The sequence below is a fragment of the Anas acuta genome, chromosome 21 (genome assembly GCF_963932015.1).
Source record: "Anas acuta chromosome 21, bAnaAcu1.1, whole genome shotgun sequence".
Classification (NCBI taxonomy): Eukaryota; Metazoa; Chordata; class Aves; order Anseriformes; family Anatidae; genus Anas; species Anas acuta.
The window spans coordinates 8,167,280-8,191,359 of NC_088999.1; the positions used below are offsets into that span (position 1 = coordinate 8,167,280).

Sequence of the window (24,080 nt, forward strand, 5' to 3'; positions counted from 1 at the left end):
ATGCTCTTGTAAACACAAATATTTCACAATTTTAATTGATTTTCTTTTTTCTTTTTTACTTCTGTTAGCTTATTTAGCTGTTAGAAAAATGTATGATTACTTAGACTCTCAATTTTTTGGGGGAAAGACAATCTAATTTGAATGAAATCACTGCTTTGGGGAAAGAGAAAGGAGGTGGCTTCTGCACCGCCTGGATCAGCTGAGCTGAGCCTCCTGGGCAGGGGGATAAGCAGATCATTTTCTTCAGGTAGCTGGCATGATCTGAGGTACTTGCCATTAGAAGTTGCTAGTCGTTTTAAGTTCGTGGGCTATGATAAATCAGATTGTCTTCTCAGGGAGCACACTGGTTTGTTTTACTGCCTTGTGACTCTTCTGTTCTTAAAAGCAGCCTGGTTTGTCATGCAGTCCTGCCCGCTGTGTGCTGCAGGGGCTGCCCAGCCCTTTCTCTGCCCCGCACCTGACAAGTAACGTGAGGTCCATTTTGACATCGTCTCAGGCATTTCTTAGTTGCGGTCAGTTTGGAGGGTAACACAACTTCGTTCAAGTCAACTGGATGTCCTTAGCTTTTCTGTATAGAATGAGTATAATCTTGTTGAAGTAATAAATAATCTAGACTGATGTTCATAATATAGAGAAGTCAACGTTTAATATTCAGTCTGATGGTGCTGAGGATTAGAGACTGAGCACTAGAGACTGAAGATACCTCGGTATATTGTGGCCTGAATTAAAAGACCAGGTACTGCCAAATTTCTAGCTTCTAGCAGTGAGCTTGAGAAATGACTGGTATATGATAATCCCCTGCAGGACTAGTCATGTGGAACATCAGAATATTCTTGCAATATTTAAAGGTACTTTACTGCCGACACAGATACGTATTCCAGGGGGAAGATCAGCCTGCACCGACTCTGACAGAGACTCAGCAGCTACCAAACTCGTCTTCCCTCCAGAGAAGTTCCATGTGCAGGAGAACCGTGTGCTGCACTGCCAGCGCTGTGCCGCTCGTGATGGCGGTTGTAACAGATCTGGGCTGCAGCTCTCAGTGCATCACATACAGGAAGATAAAAAACGGGCCTCTCGGGCAAACAGTTACATAGCAGAATTCCTTGGCGCAAGAGCATCGAAGCCAGAAGTTTCTTGGCATTCTGACCGCATTCCTTTTCCAGTATGTGCTCAGAATAACTTGGGACTTTTTGGAGCAGAAGTGGGACAAACTTTTGAATGTAGATATAAAAGTCTATGCTCAGTTCAGCTGTTTGGTTGCAGCTTCGAAAATGCATTAGGTTTTGATAAAATTACTATTTGGTAGGGGGCTGTAATCCTTTTTCTCTGATTTAAAGTAATTAAAAATTCTGTAATGCTTAAACAAAAGTAGATGATATTGATCATGTTGTTTGTTCATTTTGAATGTTATGCTTATATTGAGAGAGAGGAAAAGTTTCTGTACAAGTTGGGACAGCATAAATGCATTTCACCTTTTTTGGTCCTCATAAGAATTGCTTTGGGTTTGTTACTGGGCTTCGATGAAAGCCACAGTTCTGTGCTATGCCTTAAAATTTGATTTATTTTTGTTCAGTTCTGTGACTTCAAAGCAGTTTTGTTTTGGGTTTCAGATGGACTAAGATTGCATTGGTAGTACAAGCAAAAATGCTTCCTGAATTTGAGATTGGTTTATTCCAGTCACAATTCTTTAATCTTCCACTGCAAATGATAAAACTCGGTGGTGGAATTGTATTACATGAAAGAAGACATGGGATGTATAAATAAGACCTCTGGCCATGTGGTATTGCACCAGCTGTGGTCTCGAGGTCAGAAGTGCTGAAGGAAAGGAGAGCGAGGGGAGCTGCTGCAGGTGGCTCCACGGAGCCCCTTGGGGACGGCGGCGTGAGCAGCTGCTGCAAGGTGCCGAGGGGACGGCCGCACGGCCTTGGTGCTGCACCCGGATAGATGCCCATGTTCTCTTCTACGGTAAACGTGTGGTGGCTTTATGGTAAACGTGTGGTGGCTTTTCTGCCTGAGGGAGTAGGGGACAGCGTAACAGAATGGGACGTGCCCACCTGTGCCGTTCCTGCCTGTGCCTTGTTTTACGTAGTGTTGGTGAAGTTGGTGTAAAACTTGAAGATGGGGCTCGATTCTGAATCAAAGAATCGTTTCTGCTTGAGAGAGTATGAATTAGACTGGGCGGGAAAATATATGTACTTCCTCAGGTGGGATGAGGTGGTGGCTTTTCAATGTTTTTCAAAGGAGGTGATTTTACATGTGTTGAAGGTGTTTTTTGGGGGGAGTAAACAAGTGCAAATCTATGTTGGCATAATTCAACTGCAGAAAGTGTCTGTTCCAGTGTAAACACAGTAACCACTTCAGTGGAAAATTCTGAAATATACACCGTGATCTGGAGGGATGGGCATTGTGGTTAAATATTAACACCCATAAAAACATACAGCTGTTGGAAGTACACCGCAGAGAGAGCTCTTCCTTCACATGAGCAGGTTGTGAGGTAGGAACACGCTCAGCCACAGTGCTACAATCCTTTCCATGGTTATGTGCTCAATAGAAAATTGTGTGTTGAGCAGTATAAAGCAAAACGGCCTGAGTAACCAGACTGCCTTTTTTCTCATTTCAGTCGGTGCTTTTAGAATTTAGGCTCCCAGACACTGAGAAGTCATGTGCCAGCTTTGAAGGCAATCTAATACTGCTAATTAGCTACCAGTTTTATTTCCTTTCTCAAGAAAATGGAGGCAATTTGTAACTTAGGCAAAAACCAACCAAACAAAAACAACCCACCAACTTTTCTTCTTTCTAACCTTCATTAGTGAAACTAGTAAATGTGTGAAGAAAAATGGCTCTATATAATGTCCACAACTAAGCATAAACCTGAGGTATTGTAAGCCATGAATCCCCATGTCCTGATATGTCTAGATGGCTTATCTGTGGAAAGACAGTTGAGTTTTTTATAAAATAAAATAGCTTTTTGAATTTAAGACACTTTCTCTGAAAAGCTTTTGCCCAATCTTTGAAAATCCTGCTGTTAGTCTTTTTAACTTGCTCAGTCTTTCTTCCTTCTCCTCACCGGGGCCCCTGCTCAGTGCATGGCTGGGAACTGGCAGAGAATTGAAGAAAAAGCAACTCCTTTGCATGAGTGCCTAAACTTTTTTTTTTTTTTTTTTTTAAGATGGATCTCTACCAGTCAATGCCCAGGCCTCGTATTCAGCCCTTCCATTTGTGACTATGCGGTGTTTAGTAAACATAATTGTCCTGGGTACTTCCTCAGAGGAGTACAGCCAGCATATTTTACAACGTGTTTTAAAGCTGTCTAGGGAACAGGTAATAGTAACAATGAAAGGATTAGCTAGGTCTTGAGAATTTCATTGATGAAAATTATTCTTGGAAATATTCTAATAAAAATAAGCAAGATTCTATAAGTTTTTGACATAAAGTACATGTCAAGATAATCTGACTTACTCTGTCTTAAGAACTGAATCGATTTTTCTATTCAAAAGCTCATTTTTTTAACAGGATTTGAGGATTCCAATGTCTAATTCTAGTCTACTTTAATACTAAAATCTTCCAACTCAGCAGTATGTACTTCATTGTCAGAGTAATCATGAGATGCATGCCATCGCTGGGTGCCCTGGAGTGGCCTACTGTTATTATGCAATAGAACTTTGTTGTGGAAGGACAAAGGCTTGTTGATAAATTGCCTATAAAAACTGTCTTTGGAATATTACTGTTTTGGCAGCTCAGCCCCTATGTACTTAGTTACGTCTGTCCTTACAGCACCTGCAGCACAATGAAGTTCTGTAGCTCCTGGATGCAGTTGTCTCAGCAGGACTACACAGTGTGATGAGCAGTAAATTGGAAGATGACTGTAGTTAATTATCTGTGCCTTGTAGAAGAAGGTATAAAGAAAAAATCCAAAGAACAATGTTGACTTTGGAAAACTGATGTCAAAGTTGTGGCTTTTGTAAATTTTGCTGTAATGAAATCATAGTTATTTCTGCTACAAAAAAAAAGAAATCACTGGAAGGTCCAGGTATAAAAAAACACGGAAACAAAATGATGTGGAAGTCCAGGCATACCTTCCTGGTATAGGAAACGAGTTTATATGTTCTGAGGTTGCTTATCTTTATGCATTATATGGAGGTGCCATCAAGATATCTGTTCCAGGTACATTGGCTGGACTTTGAGAAGAAAGGAGTGTTGCTGCAAGATGACCCTAGGTTTGACTGTAAGCCTGTTGGGTCTTTAGAAGAGCTAGTGATGTGAAGACAGCACGGGCAATAGAGTTTGTTTTGTTACTGGCTCTAAAGATCTTTTAGTAGTTGTGAGCACCTGTAGATGTCTTCTAATAGTCGTGCTCTGTTCTCTTCTGCAGGCTGGCAGCGATGGTGAAAGCATAGGAAACTGTCCTTTTTCTCAGAGGCTGTTCATGATACTTTGGCTGAAGGGAGTGGTGTTTAGTGTCACAACAGTTGACCTGAAGAGGTAAGAAATATTTGGTTTATCTGAAAATCAACAGTACAGCTGGTAGAACAAATATTTGTCAGCAACTTCTAAATCTCACGCCTTATTTTCCAAAATGTAAAAAAGTCCTCAGATACTAAGCAACAGCCTTAATTTAAATGTTATAAGCAGTTGTAATCAAAAAGAATTGGTCCAATAAATTCTGTTGGATTTGATAAACGATGCTCTTATGTAAAACTAAAAACTGATGTGAAGATTCTTATAACTGAATACTGAATCTTACTAACTTCACATTGAGACCCCACAAGTAGAAACTGCCAGGTGAGTATTTTGGATCAACAAATCTTAGATCAAATCTGCAATGAATATTGGATAACTGTCACAAATAATGTGCAGCCTATTCCTCTCTTTAAAGATTTTAAGGTAGTATTTCTTCTTATGCGTAAGAAGAAATGTCACAATGCTGCATGTCACCTAAACTATAACTTCGCTATCTTTGAAGTAGTGGTTGAGAAGGATGAGATGTGAATCCAGGAATCTTGATTTCCTAAGGTTTTAGAAGCGGTACTGCTATATTCAGCAGAGACCTTGTATTTGTTTTTGATGTGAAGTAATGCTTTCAGAGCACTAATGTGATGTTAGTGACTGAACTCTCTGGAGAGAGGAGAGGCTGCTAGTGCTTGCAAATCTTATTTTCAGAAATAAAGCCAATAGAAATACACAGCATTCTCCAACAAATCAAGTGTAAAATCTGTAAACTTTCCTAGGATTAACCTCTCCACTTTTAACTTTTTTTTTTTTTCCAAGGAGGTGACTTGTTTCGCTTTTTCTTCAAGAAATAACACATCCTATGGTGGCCCCCTCCATTTTGATTGGCAACACTGCTTTTTAGTATACCAGTGTTACCTAATTCTCAGTTGCCAGCATTGAAGTGGCAGCGAGCGTTAAATATTTCTATGTGCAGTAGGACTGAGGCAGACCCCTCAAACGGGTAAAAAGCAGCTTTTGTCAATTGTTTGCATTTGTAGCAGCTTTAAGATTTTCTCTGGCTGATGTGGGGTATTACTGCAAACACTGCTGCCAGCACACACAAACCAAATATATCATATCTTCTGTGTAGCACTGCATGTGGTTTGTGGAAACCTCAGGAGCAGAGCTTGTGCTTGTGTGTTGTTTATAGGTTTTGGACCTGCTTTACTTTTAATGATGGCGTTACTTAACCTTTTGCAGTCATCTGGGGAAAAATTATAAAAAGGTTAAAAGAACCATTTTGTACTTTGAAGCATTAGTACTGCTGAACTAGTCTGAGAAATATCATTAAAATGCCAAAGATCCCTATTGAATTGGCTTTATTTGGGTTTGTTTGGCATCTTTGAGTTGATTGGATGGGGGCATGATGGGATGTAAAACTAATGTTTAGAATTAAAATTGCTTGCAGATGTTTAAAATTGTCCTTTACAATTCTCTCTTACACAAGAGAGCTTTCTTTCAGGTTTTCTTTTTTATGTTGGGAAGGGGAAAACACAAAATGAGTCCAAAATTCCAAAAAAAAAAAAAAAAAAAGCACAAGAATAGGTCAAATGAACTCTATTTTTCCTTGCATACTGGTGAAGGAAAATAAGGACCGTTGAAGCTAATTCAGATTTGAATAGATGATGATGCAAACTTGATTCCTTATAGGCTTTGAATAAAGCTTCAGGAGAAAAACAAGCAAAACAATGTTCTGAATTGTCTAATATCTTGTTGTAGTCTAGTGTAGCTTGCAGAACGTGAAGTTCAGCAAACTGCTCAAGTGGAAATGTTTTATGATGGTATTTTTACCACGTTAGCATTACCAGAACGATTATAGGTGCTAGTTTTTGCCCTTGTACTTCTAATATTTCACAGGAAACTGATTCAACAACTTCATTGTTCGAGCCAATTATTCTCTTCTTTTTCCCCCTCCCTCCTGTTATAGGAAACACACAAACTTTTTCAAGATCCTGGGTAGTAATGGTTTATCATTTGCATTTATTTTACTAGCCAAGAAAGCAGGTTTACTTGCAAAGCATGTTTCAGGCTCAGTGTAATTTCTGTTCAGCAGTTAGACAAGCTCTGTTTGCGAGGCTTAAAAGGTCAGGATTGGATACAAAAGTTCACAAGTTAATACTTTGGGACACAGGAAAAAATGAGTCTGTTCTGATTGACTTTATGGCATGTATTTTTCCCTTCCATGCTTGCACTGAACATCATACTGTGCTAACAAGAGTTTTGCAGTCCTCAGCTCTACTATTAGGACAAAACATGCACATAGGCAAATGAAGAGGGAAGCACAGCTCTTTCAAAGAAATAATGCATTTCTTGCTTCTGTTCAGCCAGACAGAGACTTCATTCTTCCTCTTTGCAGAAGCAGCATTTCAGAGCTCAGAGATCTGACTTGTTCTGGTGACTAGAGCAGTTACAGTACGTAAACCAGTCACAGGACATTGTTGGGCTTGTCACAACATTCAGGGCCAGGTTGCATTCAGTTAAGTTTTGAAATCCTATTTTAAACATCTTGATTGTGTAGTTTTACAATTATGTTGACAGACAACAATTAAATAGTTTAGTAAATATTAAAGACTGCTCAGAGGTGAATGCAACCTCAGCAGCTTAGGAACTGGAGATGTGTTTCCTGTGTTGTTTTTTTTCTTTGCTTTTTTTTTTTCAAGTTAACTCTTCAGACACTCGTTTGAATACTTGTCTAAATTACACATCACAGTAGAGCATATTAAATTTGGGGGATGGCTTTTGTCTGATCTTCAAGAAATCACTGAAACACTGATTGTTATTCTGGCTTGTGGCAAAGCCACAAGATGTTTGTAGCTATTCTGTAACTGAGCTCTGATGTTAAAGAGTTTGCCCATTTAATTAGCTGGTGATAGGCAGATACTTAAGTATGTGGTCCTACCTCCAAATACCTCAGCATGCTTTGGGGCAGGTACTAACTATCCTGGAATTGCTTTAAACTGCCCAATTTCATATCTGAAATAAACTTCGCTATGTATCTTAATGGTGTTCTTCAAGGGAAGTTGTGCTCACAACCTTTTAAGGATATTCCCGTGTACTTAGGGTGCTCGAGAAGCTGTGGCTTGTATGTGGTTAGCCAGGGTTTGTTTAATGTCTACTGGCAAGAGCAGCAAACTGGAAGTCGAAGCCAGTATTAATGTCTAGGCTTTGGCTGTGGTATGTTAATCTCTGCTGTCTTTGAAAGATGCAGATGGTTCGACTGGAGTGGCAGGAGGGGTCAATGAGATGTTCTGGTATCCTTGAGATGCACTCTGATTCTCCAGAAAACTTCTTTGTTTAGTTCATTAGACTAGTCTGCTTCTGAAATTCAATCTTTCCTTTGATAGCATTAGTACAAATCTGGAGGTCTTGCCCGTGTCAGTTTTTAAAGTTACGTTCCTTTTGAGGAATGTTATCTAGGCAAGATGCAAAACTGGAAGTGAGCCACAATGACTTCCTATAATTGTTGTGGGTTACAAAGCTGTATTTAAATGAAGTGTTAAGCTAAGGTTGGAGCATTAGCCTGTGACAGACTTTAAGCCCTAACAGTGAGAGGGCAATGACAACTCATAGTGAGAAGGAACTTCTTGGAAGCTTACCAATTGATTGAAAATGGTTAAATTCTTGTATTAACATCTGACTTTTGTCACCTGGCTAAAAGCAGGGAAGTTAATTTTCTTAAGTATGAAAATCCATTGTCTCATGCAGGTTTTACATGTTCAGCCAAGTGCTGATAGCCGTCCCAAGTGCTGTTTGTCACCATGTGCTACTGCTGTTTCCCCTGCTTCAAAGGTTCGGCAGTGGGCAGGACACAAAGTCCTGGCAGGGAATCCAAATCTTGTAAGGATGTGGAAGGTAGGTTTCCACAGGACAGGCTTGTACCTGTGTGTGTGGACAGTTTGAGTGCTGTCCCTGGAAGCTTTCCAATGCCGACCAGGCTGGCTGTGGCTGTGGTGGGCTGGTTTCCCTGCCCTGTGTGGTCTGGAGGCTTTCCAGTACGCAGCAGGTCCGGCTCCAGAGTCACGGCCGCACTGTGCGAAGTACAGACCAGGTCAAGGGTGATGCTCCAGCTTGGATTTGTTCAAACAGTAACGAAGGGGTAACTTTGTCTTGGCAAACTTTCTGCTGGATTTGGGTATCGTTTGTTGTTCCTCGTCCAGCACATTACCAAGAGGTGGTAGTCGTCATCTAGCGGGTGCTCTGGTTAACTTGCCAAAAATGTAGGTGCACCCTTGTGCCTCCACTGTCAGATATTAGTACACAGGGGTGGTCTGAGGAGCTAGGAATTGCACGCTGCCCTTTAAAATGTGAAAAGGTTCTTGGAGCATTCAGTATTTGTTCTTCTGATAGTCTTCTGAGCTGCAGTCAGTAGCTTCATCAGAGGGAGGTGCTGCCGCTGTTGTGCCGAGCGGTACCGTGACTGTATTTCTGCCTACACTGAGAGTGCTGCAGTTATCATGGGACTAACCAACAATAAAATGGTTTACTGGGAGAAAAAGTGCAGCGTTTTAGTCTGTTTTGGATTCTACAGCTTCTAATGAATCCACATCACATTGCTGAATTGACTCCAGCTTTGCATGTAGACTTGCTGCTAAGGCCTATGTGAGAGCTTTACATTACAGAGTGAGTTAGGTGTGTATGTGCAGCTGCCATACAGACCCCTGAAGTAATGCCTGTCACTCATCACTACAACATCAAGGCCCATTAGAGAGAAGAGCAAATTGCATTTGACTGGCTTAGCTTGGTAAGAATTGGTATAAAAGGAGCTGGAGTCAGTCTTCCAATAGCAAGAGGTATCACCAAAACTGACTTGCATGGAAATGTCTTAAGTATTTTAAGCGTGATTCTGCTTTTCTCTTGGGTTTTGTTACGGTAACGTCATGGCTTCTCCTCCCCTTGTCTAAGTGTGCTGATATTATTTGTATTTTTTTTTCCACTGGAGGAAGCTGCAGGTGTCATTTTTAAACATGGTTCTTAAGCACCTCACCTTGTCTAGAGTTGGAGAGTGGGTACAAGTAGATGGCTTATATGTAGTGCTCTTCCTGCATTGCATATTTCCAGAGAAGCCACGTGTAATGGGGGAGGATTATCACTGATAGCAGATTACACTCTGTATAAACTCTGTACTGCATACGCTGGGAAGGAGCGTGTAAGTATTGGGGGGTGGTAATAGCACATACGACCTAATCCCAGCCACACTATTCAACATTATACAACTGACTTGAGGAAAAGTAGGTAACCAGAAGGTAGGAGAAAGCAGTAGTTTTTAAGCACTTTAATTGTTAAAGAAAATATTAATTAAGTTTTAAACTTTTTAAGAAAACTGGTGATATATTTTCTGAATTGCCAAGGACTGGGAAACCTCACACTGCTTTTGAGACCCTATCATTGAAAGATAGGGTAATGTGTGTCCCAAGCTTACCTTTGCATTTGTTTGTATTTCACCCTAGAAAACCAGCAGACCTTCAAAATTTGGCTCCAGGCACTCATCCACCCTTCATAACTTATAATGGTGAGGTGAAAACAGATGTGAATAAGATTGAAGAGTTCCTGGAAGACGTTTTGGCTCCACCAAAGTAAGTTTTAAAATGATTTCTCACCTTAGATTAGATGGAGTGTTCTCAGGGGTTTTCTGCACTGAAACAATAAATTCTTCAGCATCAGTAAACTGCAGTTTAGATTTCAATAATAGCTTGGAGCTCTTGTTTGTCATACCTTTCGTCCCTCCAGCTCTTCCATCTTTTATATTAAAAGACACTTACTTATTTTAAAATTGTCCTTTCTTAGTCCTGTCACCCTTCCTGTCACCTGTGTTTTTTCAGACTAAATGACTTTTCCTTTTGATGACTATGGCAGGCCATTCTGATGATGTGTCCAAAAAATGTAAATTAAGATGAGCCTGTTATACAAAACGTAGCCCTGACTCAGTAATGAACCATGGTAGAAATTGATTTTTAAGATGTCACCTCCTTTTGGAGGCTTGTAAGGGCAGTCATTCTTCTAGAAGTAAGGTGTTATGTAAGCTTCTAAAAACTCTTAATTTTCTTGTTCTCACCAGGAATATCAGTGAACTTTGTATTTAATACTATTTTTTTTCATTATTCTTTCCAGCTTTTTATAAGCAGATTGACAGTTGGTAATTGTAAAGAAATGCTATTTTTTTACAAAAATATTTCCAATTTGCTTTTAGCAAATATTTTTGTAAAAATTCCTTCATATGGGGCATGATGATGAAACCTGGAGATAGGGTATTTACTATTTGGGAAGTGTAGTTGAAAATACTGAACGCTTCTTGAGATAATTAAATAAAACAGCACAAACATGGGAAACGTGTTTGAGGTTTCTCTCAACTGTTTGCTTTCTTCTACCTCAACTGGGAGACAGTGGCAAAATGCAGACACCGTCTTTAGCAGAATGAACTGTTCTGTCTTTAAAGCTTGGCAAGACTTTACTTTTTTGTTGAAAGGTTTGGGGTCCATGATTTTCTGGGACAACTGATAATAACTTGGAAAAAAAAATCTCCTGCGAACAGAAAATGGGCAAGAGCATATTTCATTTTCTACCTGTTTGATCTGCCCTGTTGGCAACACAGCTATGCTAGAATAAAGGAGCTTGTTCTTGTTGCTATTGTCTGTTTCAAACACTGCTTAAAGCAAATGTTTGAATCAGAAGGCAGAAATGTGCTTTGTTTTTCCTCTGGTAAGTTGGAGTTAAAAATCTTGAACTTAAATAGAAGTGTGTGATAATACACATAAGAAGCAAGTTCTCCACATAAATCTGAAAATGGATAAATTGGTAAATGTATGTGATATAGAATATTAAAAAAAAAAGTCATTTTGTGCTAGTTAATGTATGATGGTCGTCATTCTGCTGAATGTGCTGTAGATCTACTTCTTTTTACTTCTTAGGTACCTAAAACTTTCTCCAAAGCACCCAGAATCAAACACTGCTGGAATGGATATATTTGCCAAATTTTCTGCATTTATAAAAAATTCTAGACCAGAGGCTAATGAAGGTATGTCACTGGAGGGCTGATAGCCATACTTGCATTATATTCTTGTGTTGTTCGGAGCTATGTGAAGGGTCTCACTCTTCAAGATAAAATGGTTTATTTCCCGGTAAGACTGGGAAAGGATGGAAACATGAAGAACTTTAAAGCTCATTACATGCTTCTGTGTCTCCTCTTAGACCCTTATACTAAGCATGTCCTTCTAGGTATGGCAGAGGAGATTGGGTGAGAGAAGGACTTCACTCCATTCTTGCACCCCTTCAAGTCTCTTAAAGCTTGTTTTAAAAAGAACCATTCCGTCCACTTTTCTTACAAGCAGGATATTTTAATAGGGCGTGCATGTGTTGTACAAGTCCCTAACACTGAAATTTCTCTCTGCAACAGCCATTCAAAAGTCTTGAACTAAATAGTAATGATTTTAACGTCCAGAACCGAATTCCATGCAGACTGTAACATGCCTCAGTGACCGAGTTCCAGTCCAGTTGATGAGGCCTTACTGTACACTTGATATTTGACCTTTCTGTGACTGAGTGCTCCTATTCACACTGATGAATTGAGCTTAGTTTATGTTAGTTTCTGTGAAGAATTAAGACACTTCCATGTGGAGAGAACATAGGAGATGGAAGGTGCGAGGTTAATAAGAGTTAAAGAATGTGCAATTAGGACTTAAAGTCATTCAGTACAAATATTTTCTGGTCAATGTAGTTTGAGGGGAAAACTTCATTCAGGGAATCAGAATGCCTTTCTGCTCTATTTCAGTCAGAGAGCTCCAAAATATTTGCAAATATTCTTAGTGAGAAATATTTTTTGTTTTTATGGGTTATGCTGCCCTCTGCTGCTGTGTTTCAAAAACCTGGGTAGTCTGCATGCTTAGTTGTGCCTCTTAGCTGAGCATGTGACATTAAACAGATTATGTAGCTTAACTTAATTCTAACTACAATTTAAGCCAGTTAGGAAGAGTCTTAAGAAACTGACATAAGCCACTTTTTAATCCAAAAATAAACATTTGTGAATAGTCTTACAGTGCTACAAATTAGTGCAAGCTTGTATATAAACTAACTTTGAGATAACCTGTATCAGCGTGATATTTAAGAGATTCTTGTTCTGTTTCATTGTTACTAGTGTTTCAAGTGACTGCAGTTGCAGTTCCAGCAGAGGTGTTGTCACCAAAATTGTGCAAGGATTAGAAATCCTTTATTGCATAATCTCTTCTGGGTACCACGGTGATGTGGATTTTGTATTTCAGGTCTGGTACCAGTATCAATATCCTAAATGTTAATTTGCTTTGAAATTTGCTTGCTGTGGTTTGGCTTTCTTTTTGTTCTTAAAGCTATTCCTTCTTCAATAGCCTTAGAACGTGGCCTCTTGAAAACCCTCCAGAAACTGGATGAGTATCTGAACTCTCCTCTTCCTGATGAAATAGATGAGAATAGCATGGAAGATATTACAATTTCTACTCGCAAGTTTTTGGATGGCAATGAGATGACACTAGCAGACTGCAACCTGCTACCCAAACTACACATTGTCAAGGTAAATGACTTGTATGTAGTTACATGACAATTAAGGAAAAAAATGCTTATAGTCTTATGACATTCTGGAGTGCAACTCATTTCAACCATGCTCCCATGTAAATTTAACTGCAATATTAACAGTACGTGAAGGTACTGTTCACAAAGGCTTTAGGAATAGAGCAGCTGAATTCTATGAAGGTGTTAACCAATAGACAAGTCAGGTAGTAGATGATACAATGGGACAAGCTAAATCCTGTTTTACTGTGCTGACCAATATGGTCACAGGAGGAAGTTGCAATATGTAAACGAATGAGGCAGAAGAAGGAAATCGAACGTCGTGTGACCAGGTAATGTTGAAGTGCATGTCCTCTTCTTATACAGGTAGAGAAAACTGCTCTAACAGTAATAGTGTAAATACCTCGATGCAGGAGGTAAAAGAAAAAAAAAAAAAAGGCAGTTCAGAGGTGTAGAAAGGAGGAAGTAGCACAGGAAAACTATGGGAGTGAAGATGTGCCTGTGTAGTCATGGGTTGGCTTCTTTTCACTCACTCCAATGATTTTTGTCAGTTTTGTACTGCAGATGGAGCCACAGATTAAGCTTTTGCCTGGATGCGGAAGTATTTACTTTGGAGAGGACAAATTAAAGACTACGTGAGGCAGTATGCTGCCAGGTCCAGGCATATCCCAGAGGGGCAGGTTCTACAGAATTGAGAAGTGACTCTGAGCATGTTGGAAGGGTAACATAGCAAGAGAGTGATGAGGGATGGAAAAGTTGTTTATGCTGAAATGTATACATTTATCTTTTTTTGTTGTTGTTGTTGTTATAGGTGGTGGCCAAAAAATATCGCAACTTCGAGATTCCCAAGGAAATGACAGGGATTTGGAGATACCTGACAAATGCTTATAGCAGGGATGAATTCACCAATACCTGTCCTGGAGACAAAGAAATTGAAATAGCTTACAGTGATGTAGCCAAGAGACTCACTAAGTAAACAACACTTGCAAAAGAGATGACTTCTTACATATTCCATAACAATGCTTCTAACAGACTGCTCTTTTCATATAAGATAGCATTTTTTTTGCATGAACTTGCAGTTATTCAAAGTTAATGGTGGATAGACCAGGTACAGTAATTACCTAAAGTTTGCAGACTTAATTATAGCCTTGTTTTTCCTTACCTCTTTTCATAGCAAGTCTGAATATCATTAACTCAGTTATGTTAATGTTGCACTGGGATAACTCTAGATTCTTTAGCATGAAGAGTTACCTTGCCCCTGCTACTTTTCTTTGCAAACATTTGATCCCTGTCTATGAAATGGTCTAGGATACTGTCTTGCTATATGGTACCAGGAATATTTATGTATTTTGGAATTTATTGCTTTTCCAGAAGATTTATACACAGTTGTCGTATCTACAACACATTGACCTGTACCTGTTTGTCTATCCTCTTTGCATATAGAAGGGAACTTACCCAGAAAAGCCATGTGTGGAATATTTGGCTTTTTAAAAACAAAAAACAACACACACACACGCACTTCTCTTGGATTTGCAATCACAATGATGGCTGAGAATGGACTCAGATGTGAAATTTGGATTTGAATGACCTCGAACATCAGGAAGTTTGAATCTAGGCTTGTGCACTATAGCCAGAAGCTCGCAGTTCAGAGCTAGCATTTAGTTATGTCTTCAAGAGTTTGAGATTTAAAAAAAACAAAACCAACCAACCAAACAAAAAAAAACACATCAGCTTACACTTGCCCCAAGTTCTGAGTTGCAGCGAATAACTGTCAGGATGCCCTTTAACATCATGAAACCAAAAGAATTGGATGCTTGCCATCTGTTCACCTTAAAAATTGCAAGTGGCTTTCTTTTTGGTAGTTAAGAGCCTTTATTTTGTATAGGTCTTTCTGGTGATATTTACTTAAATCTTTGTCGTAAACAAAACATGTAAACATTAGTGTCATAGTTGATAGGTAGCTACTGTATATGGTGAATAGCAGTGCAATGATTAGTGATATAAAACTGAACACTGACAGCCGTTAAAGTTGTAACTTTCTGGGAACTTTCTTAAGCTATTTTTTTTCCTGAAGAAAGCTAAAGTGACCTTTAAAGATAATATTTGCCTTAAATTATAGTATTCCTTTTTCTTTTTTGAAAGGAAACTTATTAATTTCTCTTGTAAAGAAATGGTGCGTGGAAATGAGTCCGTACATTGAATTTATCCTGATTGCTTGTCTGTGTACCTGGATTGCAACTTTGCATAATCGTAATCATTGCACTACTATACATAATCTTTTTACAGCAACACTGAGGAATAGCACTGCATTTTTTTAAAATCAATTTTCAAATATTTCTAAACCAGGTGAATAGTTTTCTTGTTTAAGAAATTTTGATGCATGAAATAAATTGCTAGGTTATTTTTTAAAAGGCCATCATAAACAACTCCAAAGAAAGCTAGACTTATACCTATTTTTTTTGTAAAGATACTTTTATATTTAACTGATTTTAGAAGCTGGAAAGTGCTATTCCTGTTAGGTTGTTCTTGGAATATTTAACATTATGCAATAACATAAAAATGCTCACATAAACACTTTTATACACTATTTTTTTTGGTAAGCACTGGTTTTATGAAAACCAGCCTGACTTTTCTAAGCATCCTGCTTTTGCTACTTTATATACCCATGATGTTAGCTTGACATAGAAAAATTAGAGTAAAAGATCTGTATTTGTATACATGGCTTGTGGTGCCTTGTCTTGCCTTCCTAGAACTAGAATTGCAATATAAAGGCAATTAACAATCCTGTTACATGTCTTTCTAAGACAACCATAGATACATCTAGACCCTATTATAACTTACTACAGGAGTGTTGAGGCACAGAAAGTGAGTTCTGCAGGGTGACCTGGTTAGGAAGAATTAATTGTAGCCTTTTAATAATTACTGTATTCTAACGTCACATTCTCATCCTGAATAAAGTTTCTCAGCCATACTAATCCTTTGTAGGGGTTCAGTCTTTGATACGTGGCATCTAGAAAAAGGAATGACATGTTCTTTTGTTAGAGAAAAGTTGTTTTTTTTTTAATGATATATAGAGGTTTAAAAAAAAAAAAAGAAAAAAGAAAAAAAAAGCCTTCATTATTTTGGTGCTCCTTGCCATCCTGTAGTTAACCTTTAAAAACAGTATAGGAAGCAATGTAATTGTGGGCATAGTTTTGTTAAATTTTTAACCCTGCTTTAGAACCTATATCATGATGGCCCTTAGAAGCTGTCTGAGGTTGTAGTAATCAGGCCTTGCTCTTTATGAAAGCAAATTAGCCGTCGTGTGCACGCTTCAATACACCAGGCAACTCTGTGCATATGAACATGAAAATGCTTTCATGCAGTTCTCTAGTGTGTGTGCTGCCTGCATATCAATGCACACAAATACTTAACTTGTTGAAACACCAGACATGTTGTCTTGTGTAGGTAATATATTCTCTCTACTTTTTAGGCAATCTTCAAACACTTGTAATACATTATATTCAGCATTAAATATTTTAATGATTGTGTCTGAAAGCTTGTAAACAAAGTTGAAGCTCTTGCTGTAAGTAATGTATTTTTTATCTCAGTACAATGTAGTGTTGAGTGTTAGAGCCTTTCCCTTATAGGTGTAATTCAAATGAGGGCCAGGTTAGTAATTTCTAAGGCGATTACCATATGATAGCTGTTAACTGTCCAACGTGAAAGGAATCGGTTACTTTCTGGCTTCCTATTGCACAGCTTTGTTGTGTTGTGGCAGAAGCTGGCCAGCCTCTTGCTGGCTTCAGCAGAGTCCAGGAATCTAATGGAGGGTGAGCTGCTTTCACCTTTGTAGGTGATCTTTTCGGAGCAGCACAGTATAGCTAGGGTGGTGTGTAAAAGCCTTAGCGTCTGGTGTGGGTAGAGCACTTTCATCTGGCCCCAATCACCAGCCCCACATTAATTAAAAAAGCCCTTTCATAACTATGTAAATTCTTGACTTCTGTCAACTTGTTTACAATCTGATCTTTAAATGCATTTTTAATTTCATCAAACAGCAATTAATCTACCCCCTGTTTAAATTTAAAATGATGCTTCTAGCCCCTTCTACAATTTAAAAACAGCAGTTACCCTTTCAAGTAGGCATTCCAGTTTGCAAGTTGGTTGCATGTATTAGCATGCTGAATAACTTGCTCTATTCTCAAGCTGAAATATTCTTAATTTTCCATTAAAACAGGTGACTTCTGTTTCCTGAACATAAAGGGAAAATCCATCATCTTCACCCTGGTTTTGTGTGGGAGACCAGATTATAGAATGTGCATGATTTTTTTTCTTAACAAAGCTTTACTGCTTGAAGAGATTCCTAATGTGTACCCAGCTGCCTGTTGAACAAGAGGCATGCGAACTTCTGAAACAGTTTCATGCACTCCAAAACTTTCCTATCCATTTACTGTTCACTGCTGGTCTCTGTAAATGTCCCTCATTGACAGTCACAGCCATGTAGCTTGTACGTTTGCATTTTCCCATAAAATTGGTGTTTTTTCCGCAATGGGCATGTCTAAACTGATTGAGAGTTGCGTGCAGTTCCATGATAAGAAGAGAGATGTAATCAAGTTTTTATGCTAAAGTAGCAAATTAGCATTTCATATCAAAGGAACACAGACATGAATAAATTGAAGATGCCTGAGCCAAACCCACTGATGCCTATCTTAATGTAGAACAAAAAGTGGCTAAGTACAGTCAACTTTTTTTTTACTCTTTGCCACTCAGAATACTATCTGAACACGTCCAATTAATATCTTCAGAAGAAAGCTTTATTCCAAGTGAAAAATATGTAATCTGCCTCAGAACCTGTGCCACTATTACATTTTGTTTCTGGAGGGAGGAGGTGTGAGGATGGGAGAAGAGTGGAGCAGAATAGGATATAGAGACTCCCAAGACAAGATATCAAGAATTGGAGCATTGTTTGCAGAAATACTTGAAGAGTTGATACAATTTATTGTAGTTTGCTTATGTCTTTCACTCTCTTGAACGTCTTTTACAGATATACCAGTATACTGCTGGCAGCTATTGTTAAAAATAAAATTATATTTTCACTACCGAGCAGATTTTCTATTGTTTTTGAAGACTAAGTTCCTGTATGTGTAAGCTACGACATGAATGTGGTGTGCTAAACTTCAGGATAAGTTTATAGTTAATTATACTCTCGATTTTTGGCCTTCTGTTTTTACTTAAGGCAGAATACATGCTGTTTTTTACGTTATTACTAGCTGTAATGCCCTGTAACAAAGGAACAGAACAAGTTGAAAAACATTAAATTCTCCTACAGAAGCTTTGGAAAGGTTTGTGTTCCCCTCTGATCCCCCTTTCAGGTTTCCACATTCTTAAGTATAAACACTTAAGAACATAAATTTTGATAGCTTGTTTTTCTCCAGAACACTAGATACTCAAAGTTAAACTGGAAAATTTGATTAAAAATACATCCAAATATATATATATATTTAAACTTGTTTACACCCAAATAATCCACTAAAACTAGGCATTTCGAGAGTCAAGACTGAATTCACATCTCTACAGAAATCTTGGATTGTGGATTTTGGTGCTCTTATTCTGAGTTTCAGCCCTGGTTCCTCACTGTCTTTAGCTTGTAAGTATGTCTAAACTAGCTGTGGTAAACACCATACACCCCTGCTTTTAATCTGAGTGTAAGTAGGTATTAGGTCTCCAGGGCAGAGACCACCAGCTGCTAGTGGAAGTTTTGAAGAAAACTTCCTAAGCGTTATCATGTCAATCTCTTGTCTGTCTTGTGAGTGTTTGAGGTGCATCTTGGGTCTCGTTTTGTTTTTGAAAGGAAATGTGTGGAATCCAGAAGACGTTCCTGGAGCCTGTAATCTGGGATGCTATCATCTGGGTTCGAGCGTGTGCAGGAAAGCAATGGCTGTGCTTGAAGGAGTAGGAAATCCAGCAATTAAACCCTGGGTAGGATTACATGCTTGTATCCCTGTATTATTTTACTGACCAGGAGGTCTGTGATCAGAGCTGGGTTTTGCAATGAGATTTCCAGTTACCTTGTTTCATTTTGGTCACATAGTTCCACAAAATGCAGTCGTGCGGACTGTAAAGCAAGGTAACGTGCTCTTTGTGTGAAGAGCGTACAGAAAGGGAATGGTGTTCAGCTATGAAGACGGTGTTTGTCCTGAAGAGCACAAACAATAGTCCTAGGATGTACAATAAATATTTTATATAATTAAAATTTGCTGCAAGTGCTGCTTTCATCCAGCTGATAACCTTTCTATTTTTTGCTAGATGTTGTTCTAAGGCATTTCAGGTACCCAGTCTGGTGCAGAAGGTTCTTACTGGATGTCCTAGCAAGAAATGGATGGATTTTGGCTTCCGTGAAAGCTATGGAGCCCATTCCCAAACAGTTCTGTGTAGCTGCTGTCTGTGAGCAATGGGGAGAACTTGAGGGGAGCTAGGTGAGGCTGAACGTTCCATGTCTGTCTCTGACCACTGCATTCTCCCTGTTCTCAGGGACGGCTCTCATCCAAATAATTATGAACTTGATGTGAATCTAGGTTTTGTAGCTCTGGCTTATCTCTCCAAAAGTATTCGTGTGTTCCCTAGGAGAATTAGTCTGGAAATCTCTTGCAATTAACTCCAGTGGTTTAGGATTTGAACCACCTAAATTATGATATGTAGTAATTGTGAAAGCAGTCAGTACCTGTTGGGCTCAGTTGCAAGGACTGAGACAAGTGGAATCTGTACTGCAGTGACTATTGTGCTTTGTCACTCTTCTTCCTCTCCTGTGCTGCCTCTTCCAACGTCAACAGGCTTTAGCTAGACCCCAGTTATATCTGAGTAATGTTTTTCTTCTTGTTTGTACTCTGGCCTATTTTGACTGAGCTTAATCACAAAATAGCTTGTGTTGGAAGGGACCTCGAAGATCATCTAGTTCTAACCCCCTGGCTTAGGCAGGGACGCCACCCGCTAGGTCAGGTTGGCCAAAGCCCCATCCAACCTGGCCTTGAACACCTCCAGGGATGGGGTATCCACAATTGATTGCACAATTGGCAACCAAGCCACATGAAGATCTGGAGATCTTAAGTGCTGGTTCATCTTTTTTTTTTTTTTTTTTTTTTTTAATGGCATTGGCCTTGAAGTATTGGCATCTTGTATGGAAATACTGTTTTATATGCTCATCGCCTTATTTTTGTGATGTTTCACTGAAGTTCCTAGAAATTAGCTAGAAATAAGCATTTTTTCCAACCTAACTGGCCACACGGTTTCCTGATTTTGTTAGTGTAGCTCCATATTTTATGCAGGGGTGGTGCTTGCATTTCAGAAGATCTGATTTGTCTTGGTTCATTCCTTCAGCAACGAGCACACTTTACATGTATTCAAATGTATCCATTTTTTATTGCAAAGAGGCTAAAGCAGACTGTTTTCCAAAAGTTTCCATACTACTAGTTATGTTGTGGAAAATCCAGAAACGATTTTCTAATTACTTCCTCAAATTGGTTTTCTTATAAACAGCAGCAAAATACAGTAGCTAAAAGGCCAAGGAGAGCCTGCTGGTATCTCTGTGCTGGTGTAGGAATAAATCAATTTGTCAGAGTGCAGTTGAGATTTTTATGGAAGGAAAAAGAAAAGTGGACAAACCTTTGTATTCAGTGGGATAGAAAAGGAACTCATTTGACGTGGTTGCCTGAAGGCTTTTGGACACCCATTACAATGAAAGCTAAGTATGAGCTGAATGTCTAAACATTTTTGCTGTCTCTGAAAGTCTCCAGGAGAAAGGGTGGATTTAGTGACTCATTAATCAAGAATATGTTTAACTGTAGTGGTTCCCAAACTCCTCTCTGTGAATCGCAGGTGGTCCATGATGCCAACGAGAGTTTTTATGGCCTACGTGAAGCAGGGGATAGTGTTACCGAAAGGCGAATGGTCTGTGAGAAGCTGACAGACATTCTAATCACAAGTCTTTGGGAACTGCTGCTCTAGGGCTTTACTTTGGTGAATTTTCTCTGCAAAAGCAAGATTCACCTGGAACTGCTGAATAGCTCACATCCAAATGCTTGGTTTTGTGGTGGTCTACTGTACTCAGTAGGTATAGTGTGAGACTGAATGCAGTTTAATGGTAAAAAAAAATAATAATAAAATAAAATTCACTAACACTGGCAGTAACAAAGCTCTTCAGCCTGGGTTAGTATTTTGCTGAGATTACCACAAGTGTATCGTGGCTGAGCAACTTGGGGTTGTGTTTGCTATGTTCAAAATTAACCAGAGATCAGGGAAAGTAATACATTTGTCATGATAAATAACTTCTGAAACATAATAAACTTAAGATGACTTAAAGAGCTGCCCATCTTTTAACTGTGTGGGAGAAAAATGAAAGGTCTGGAGGGACGTGGTCTTTCCCTCTGCGGATACATGGAGGTACATGGTCTTTCTCTCAACATTTGGTCTTGCTAAACTTTTTGTGAGCACTCAGAGCTGATGCTGGATGGTTTCCAGAGCCGGAAAAAGAGAACTCATGATTCTTTGACTCAAGAGAAGAACTGCTGTGTTCTTACCACTGGACAGAGAGATGAAAACAGTTGCTAAACAAAGATCAAACATGTGAACTTTATAAATAAACAAACAAAATTGATGCTAAGGGATGTCTCAGCTCCTTTGCCTACGGCAAAGGGCTTGGCAGGACCTAGGAGAATGACTTTGTCAGTTTGCACATGGAATTCTTATTTTAAAGAGTCTGATTAAAGTGATACGGCTCCTCTTTTATTCTGGTTAAAATGACCTTTTCAGTCCATGCATTGGTAGAATGTACCAGAGGATGCAGGGCAGAGGAGAACTCTTTTCCAGTGTTGAGCTCTAGATGTCGAATGTGGCAAAGTTATAAGCGATGTGTGATTAAAAAGCTGATTCTAAGAAGCTGAAGAAGCTGCTGTTAATAGTAGAACGCTCCAAGGCAGCAGGTTTGCTGCTTTGCTAAGGAGGAAGCTTAGTTACCTGAGAGAGTTGCCTGCAAGGCAGAGCTGGGCAGCAGGGTTCTCTGTCTTGGTGTCCATTTGAGTCCTGTTCCAGTCCTAACTTCTGATGTGCCCATTAGTAATACAGGACTGTGGTTTTCAGAAATCTTTGATCAGTATCTTAAAAGATGCTGGTGGTCAGAGTGAGAGCAGAACCCAGGTGCAGGTAGCTGTTCTTTTTACCTTTTTTTTCTTCTCAAAATTTAAGTGATGTAAACTGGAAACGGGAAGCTTGTTGGTCCGACATTTGCCCAGCACCTAAACCTAACAGTCTTGACTGTCCCTGCTTGTTCACAGCGTTAAGTTTCATCAGTCTGTGACAGCTTCTGCTCTCGTTGCTCCTTTAGCTCCATACTCCTGCTGCAGCCTTTGCTGTGTGATGCTATATCTGGATGTGGAGCATGGCTGCGGCTGGCTCCTGGTTTTAATTTGGAGCAGCCCACTTGCAGCCTCCTGACGAGGCAGCCGGCTGCAGTCAGCTTAGTGCCTGGTAGCAGTGAGCCCCAACTTGCAGCCTTCTCCCAGAGGCCCAGTTGCTCTGTACTTGTTGTGCTGTGTGAATAGCTTTCCAAGGAGAACTTATACTCCTGAATGCTCCTGCAGCTATGTGGGATGCCAGGCAAAAGGTAAAGGCCCCTATCTTCTTCCTGAACAATTTGCTGCCTCGTAAAGCTTTAGAACTGGACCCTGTGTGCTAAGGTGAGCTGTTACTCTGCAGCTGTAGGATCTTTGGAGGTTGTTTCTGGGATGAATTTCTTGTAGAGTAAATTGTGTAAGAACTGTGGTCTTAACAATAGTTCCATGGACTTGATGCGAGGGGACCTGGGTTAATTTCTTGCCTCTTTTCAGCAAGCTGTTTTCCTTTTGTGCTGTCTCCTTTTTGCTTTCATAAAAAGGGAGTGATTTCCATTAAAATATTTTAGTAGTGCTTTCCATCTGTAGATACCAGTGAGGAAACTTGAAGTTATCCTGGACAGTCATGTCCCTGTGAGATACAAGGAAGGGCAGAGCTCAGCTGCTGTATTGGCACTGGCAGCAGAGCTGGCCTAAGCACAAGCAGAGCTCCAGACGAGTTACGGCACTGCTGCACCCTGCCTGGTGTCAGCAGGCTGTGGGGTGAAGAGAGCTGAGGTTGCTGCAGCAGAGAGGGGTGCTTGAGGACAAGGGCATGTGCCATAGGGAAACTGGCTTCTGTTAGCTCTTCTGGTCACAATGACTTCTGTTTATTTGCTTTGCTGGCTCACTGAGAATGAAGTTACATCGGTGTAACAAAGCTGTGTTAGCATTCATACTGATTGTGTGGCTTGTAGCTGAATTTTTTCATTTGATCTGGCTGGGATGATCTGTATCCATGGGCTTCTGCTTTGGATATGTTTGAAATAGACCCGTATGATGAAGCTTGTGCTTTTTTTTTGTTACTCAGGGACCAGGACAACGTAAAATGCTGTTTGCATGCAGGGTGGCATTACCTGTGACAAATGAGCATGTGAAGCCAGGATACACCATGCAAGGTCACAGGGACACAGGGCAGGAGAATGCTGAGAGTTATTACAACTCCTGCTTGTATATGTGGGTTTAAGGTGTAGGCAGGCATATGCTGCTTCAGCTACTTCTTAATTTTAATTTCCTCAGGCAATATTTCTTATGGGGACTGGGAGTTCCTGTAGTTTGTGTTTTTATTAAGGCAGTGGTTGGCTCTTTGTCTTGCTGCACCCACTCACCTAGGAATCAGATACACTGCAGCACATGCGCGTTTACTGCAGGCACCATGCGAGGGGTTGACAGGTTTGAAGTATTCAGCATGAGATTTTTTTCAAGGGATTTCTAACTATTATCAGAACGTTTCTGGACTTTGAACCAGAATCAACCACGCAGTAAGATTTGCCATAGCAAGACCGTGGAATAATGCTGCTCTGATCAGTGGGTGAGTTCTGTGCTAATCTGTTGAAGAAAGAAATTTTGCACACTTGCAGGATGGAGATTGTTCCTGGGTCCCAGCTACCTGCCCTGCAGTCACAACGTGTGACAGACCAGTTCAGTTAGTCTAGG

At 39.7% G+C, this 24,080-nt stretch overlaps 1 protein-coding gene across 2 annotated transcripts in view; it reads left to right on the forward strand.

Annotated features, from left to right (window-relative positions):
* CLIC4 (chloride intracellular channel 4) overlaps positions 1–18,105 on the forward strand; it is a 29,371-nt gene extending 11,266 nt beyond the window's left edge. Inside the window, exons 1-6 of one of the 2 annotated variants that reach the window (XM_068658191.1) lie at positions 1,930–1,965; positions 4,373–4,482; positions 9,939–10,064; positions 11,397–11,503; positions 12,846–13,027; positions 13,835–18,105. In XM_068658191.1, coding sequence (XP_068514292.1) covers positions 1,945–1,965; positions 4,373–4,482; positions 9,939–10,064; positions 11,397–11,503; positions 12,846–13,027; positions 13,835–13,999 — 711 coding nt within the window. In that variant the 5' untranslated portion in view covers positions 1,930–1,944 and the 3' untranslated portion in view covers positions 14,000–18,105. Of the gene's footprint in view, positions 1–1,929; positions 1,966–4,372; positions 4,483–9,938; positions 10,065–11,396; positions 11,504–12,845; positions 13,028–13,834 lie in introns of those variants that run through there. The other variant, XM_068658190.1, reaches the window with a different exon arrangement.
* Positions 18,106–24,080: the final 5,975 nt, after the last annotated feature.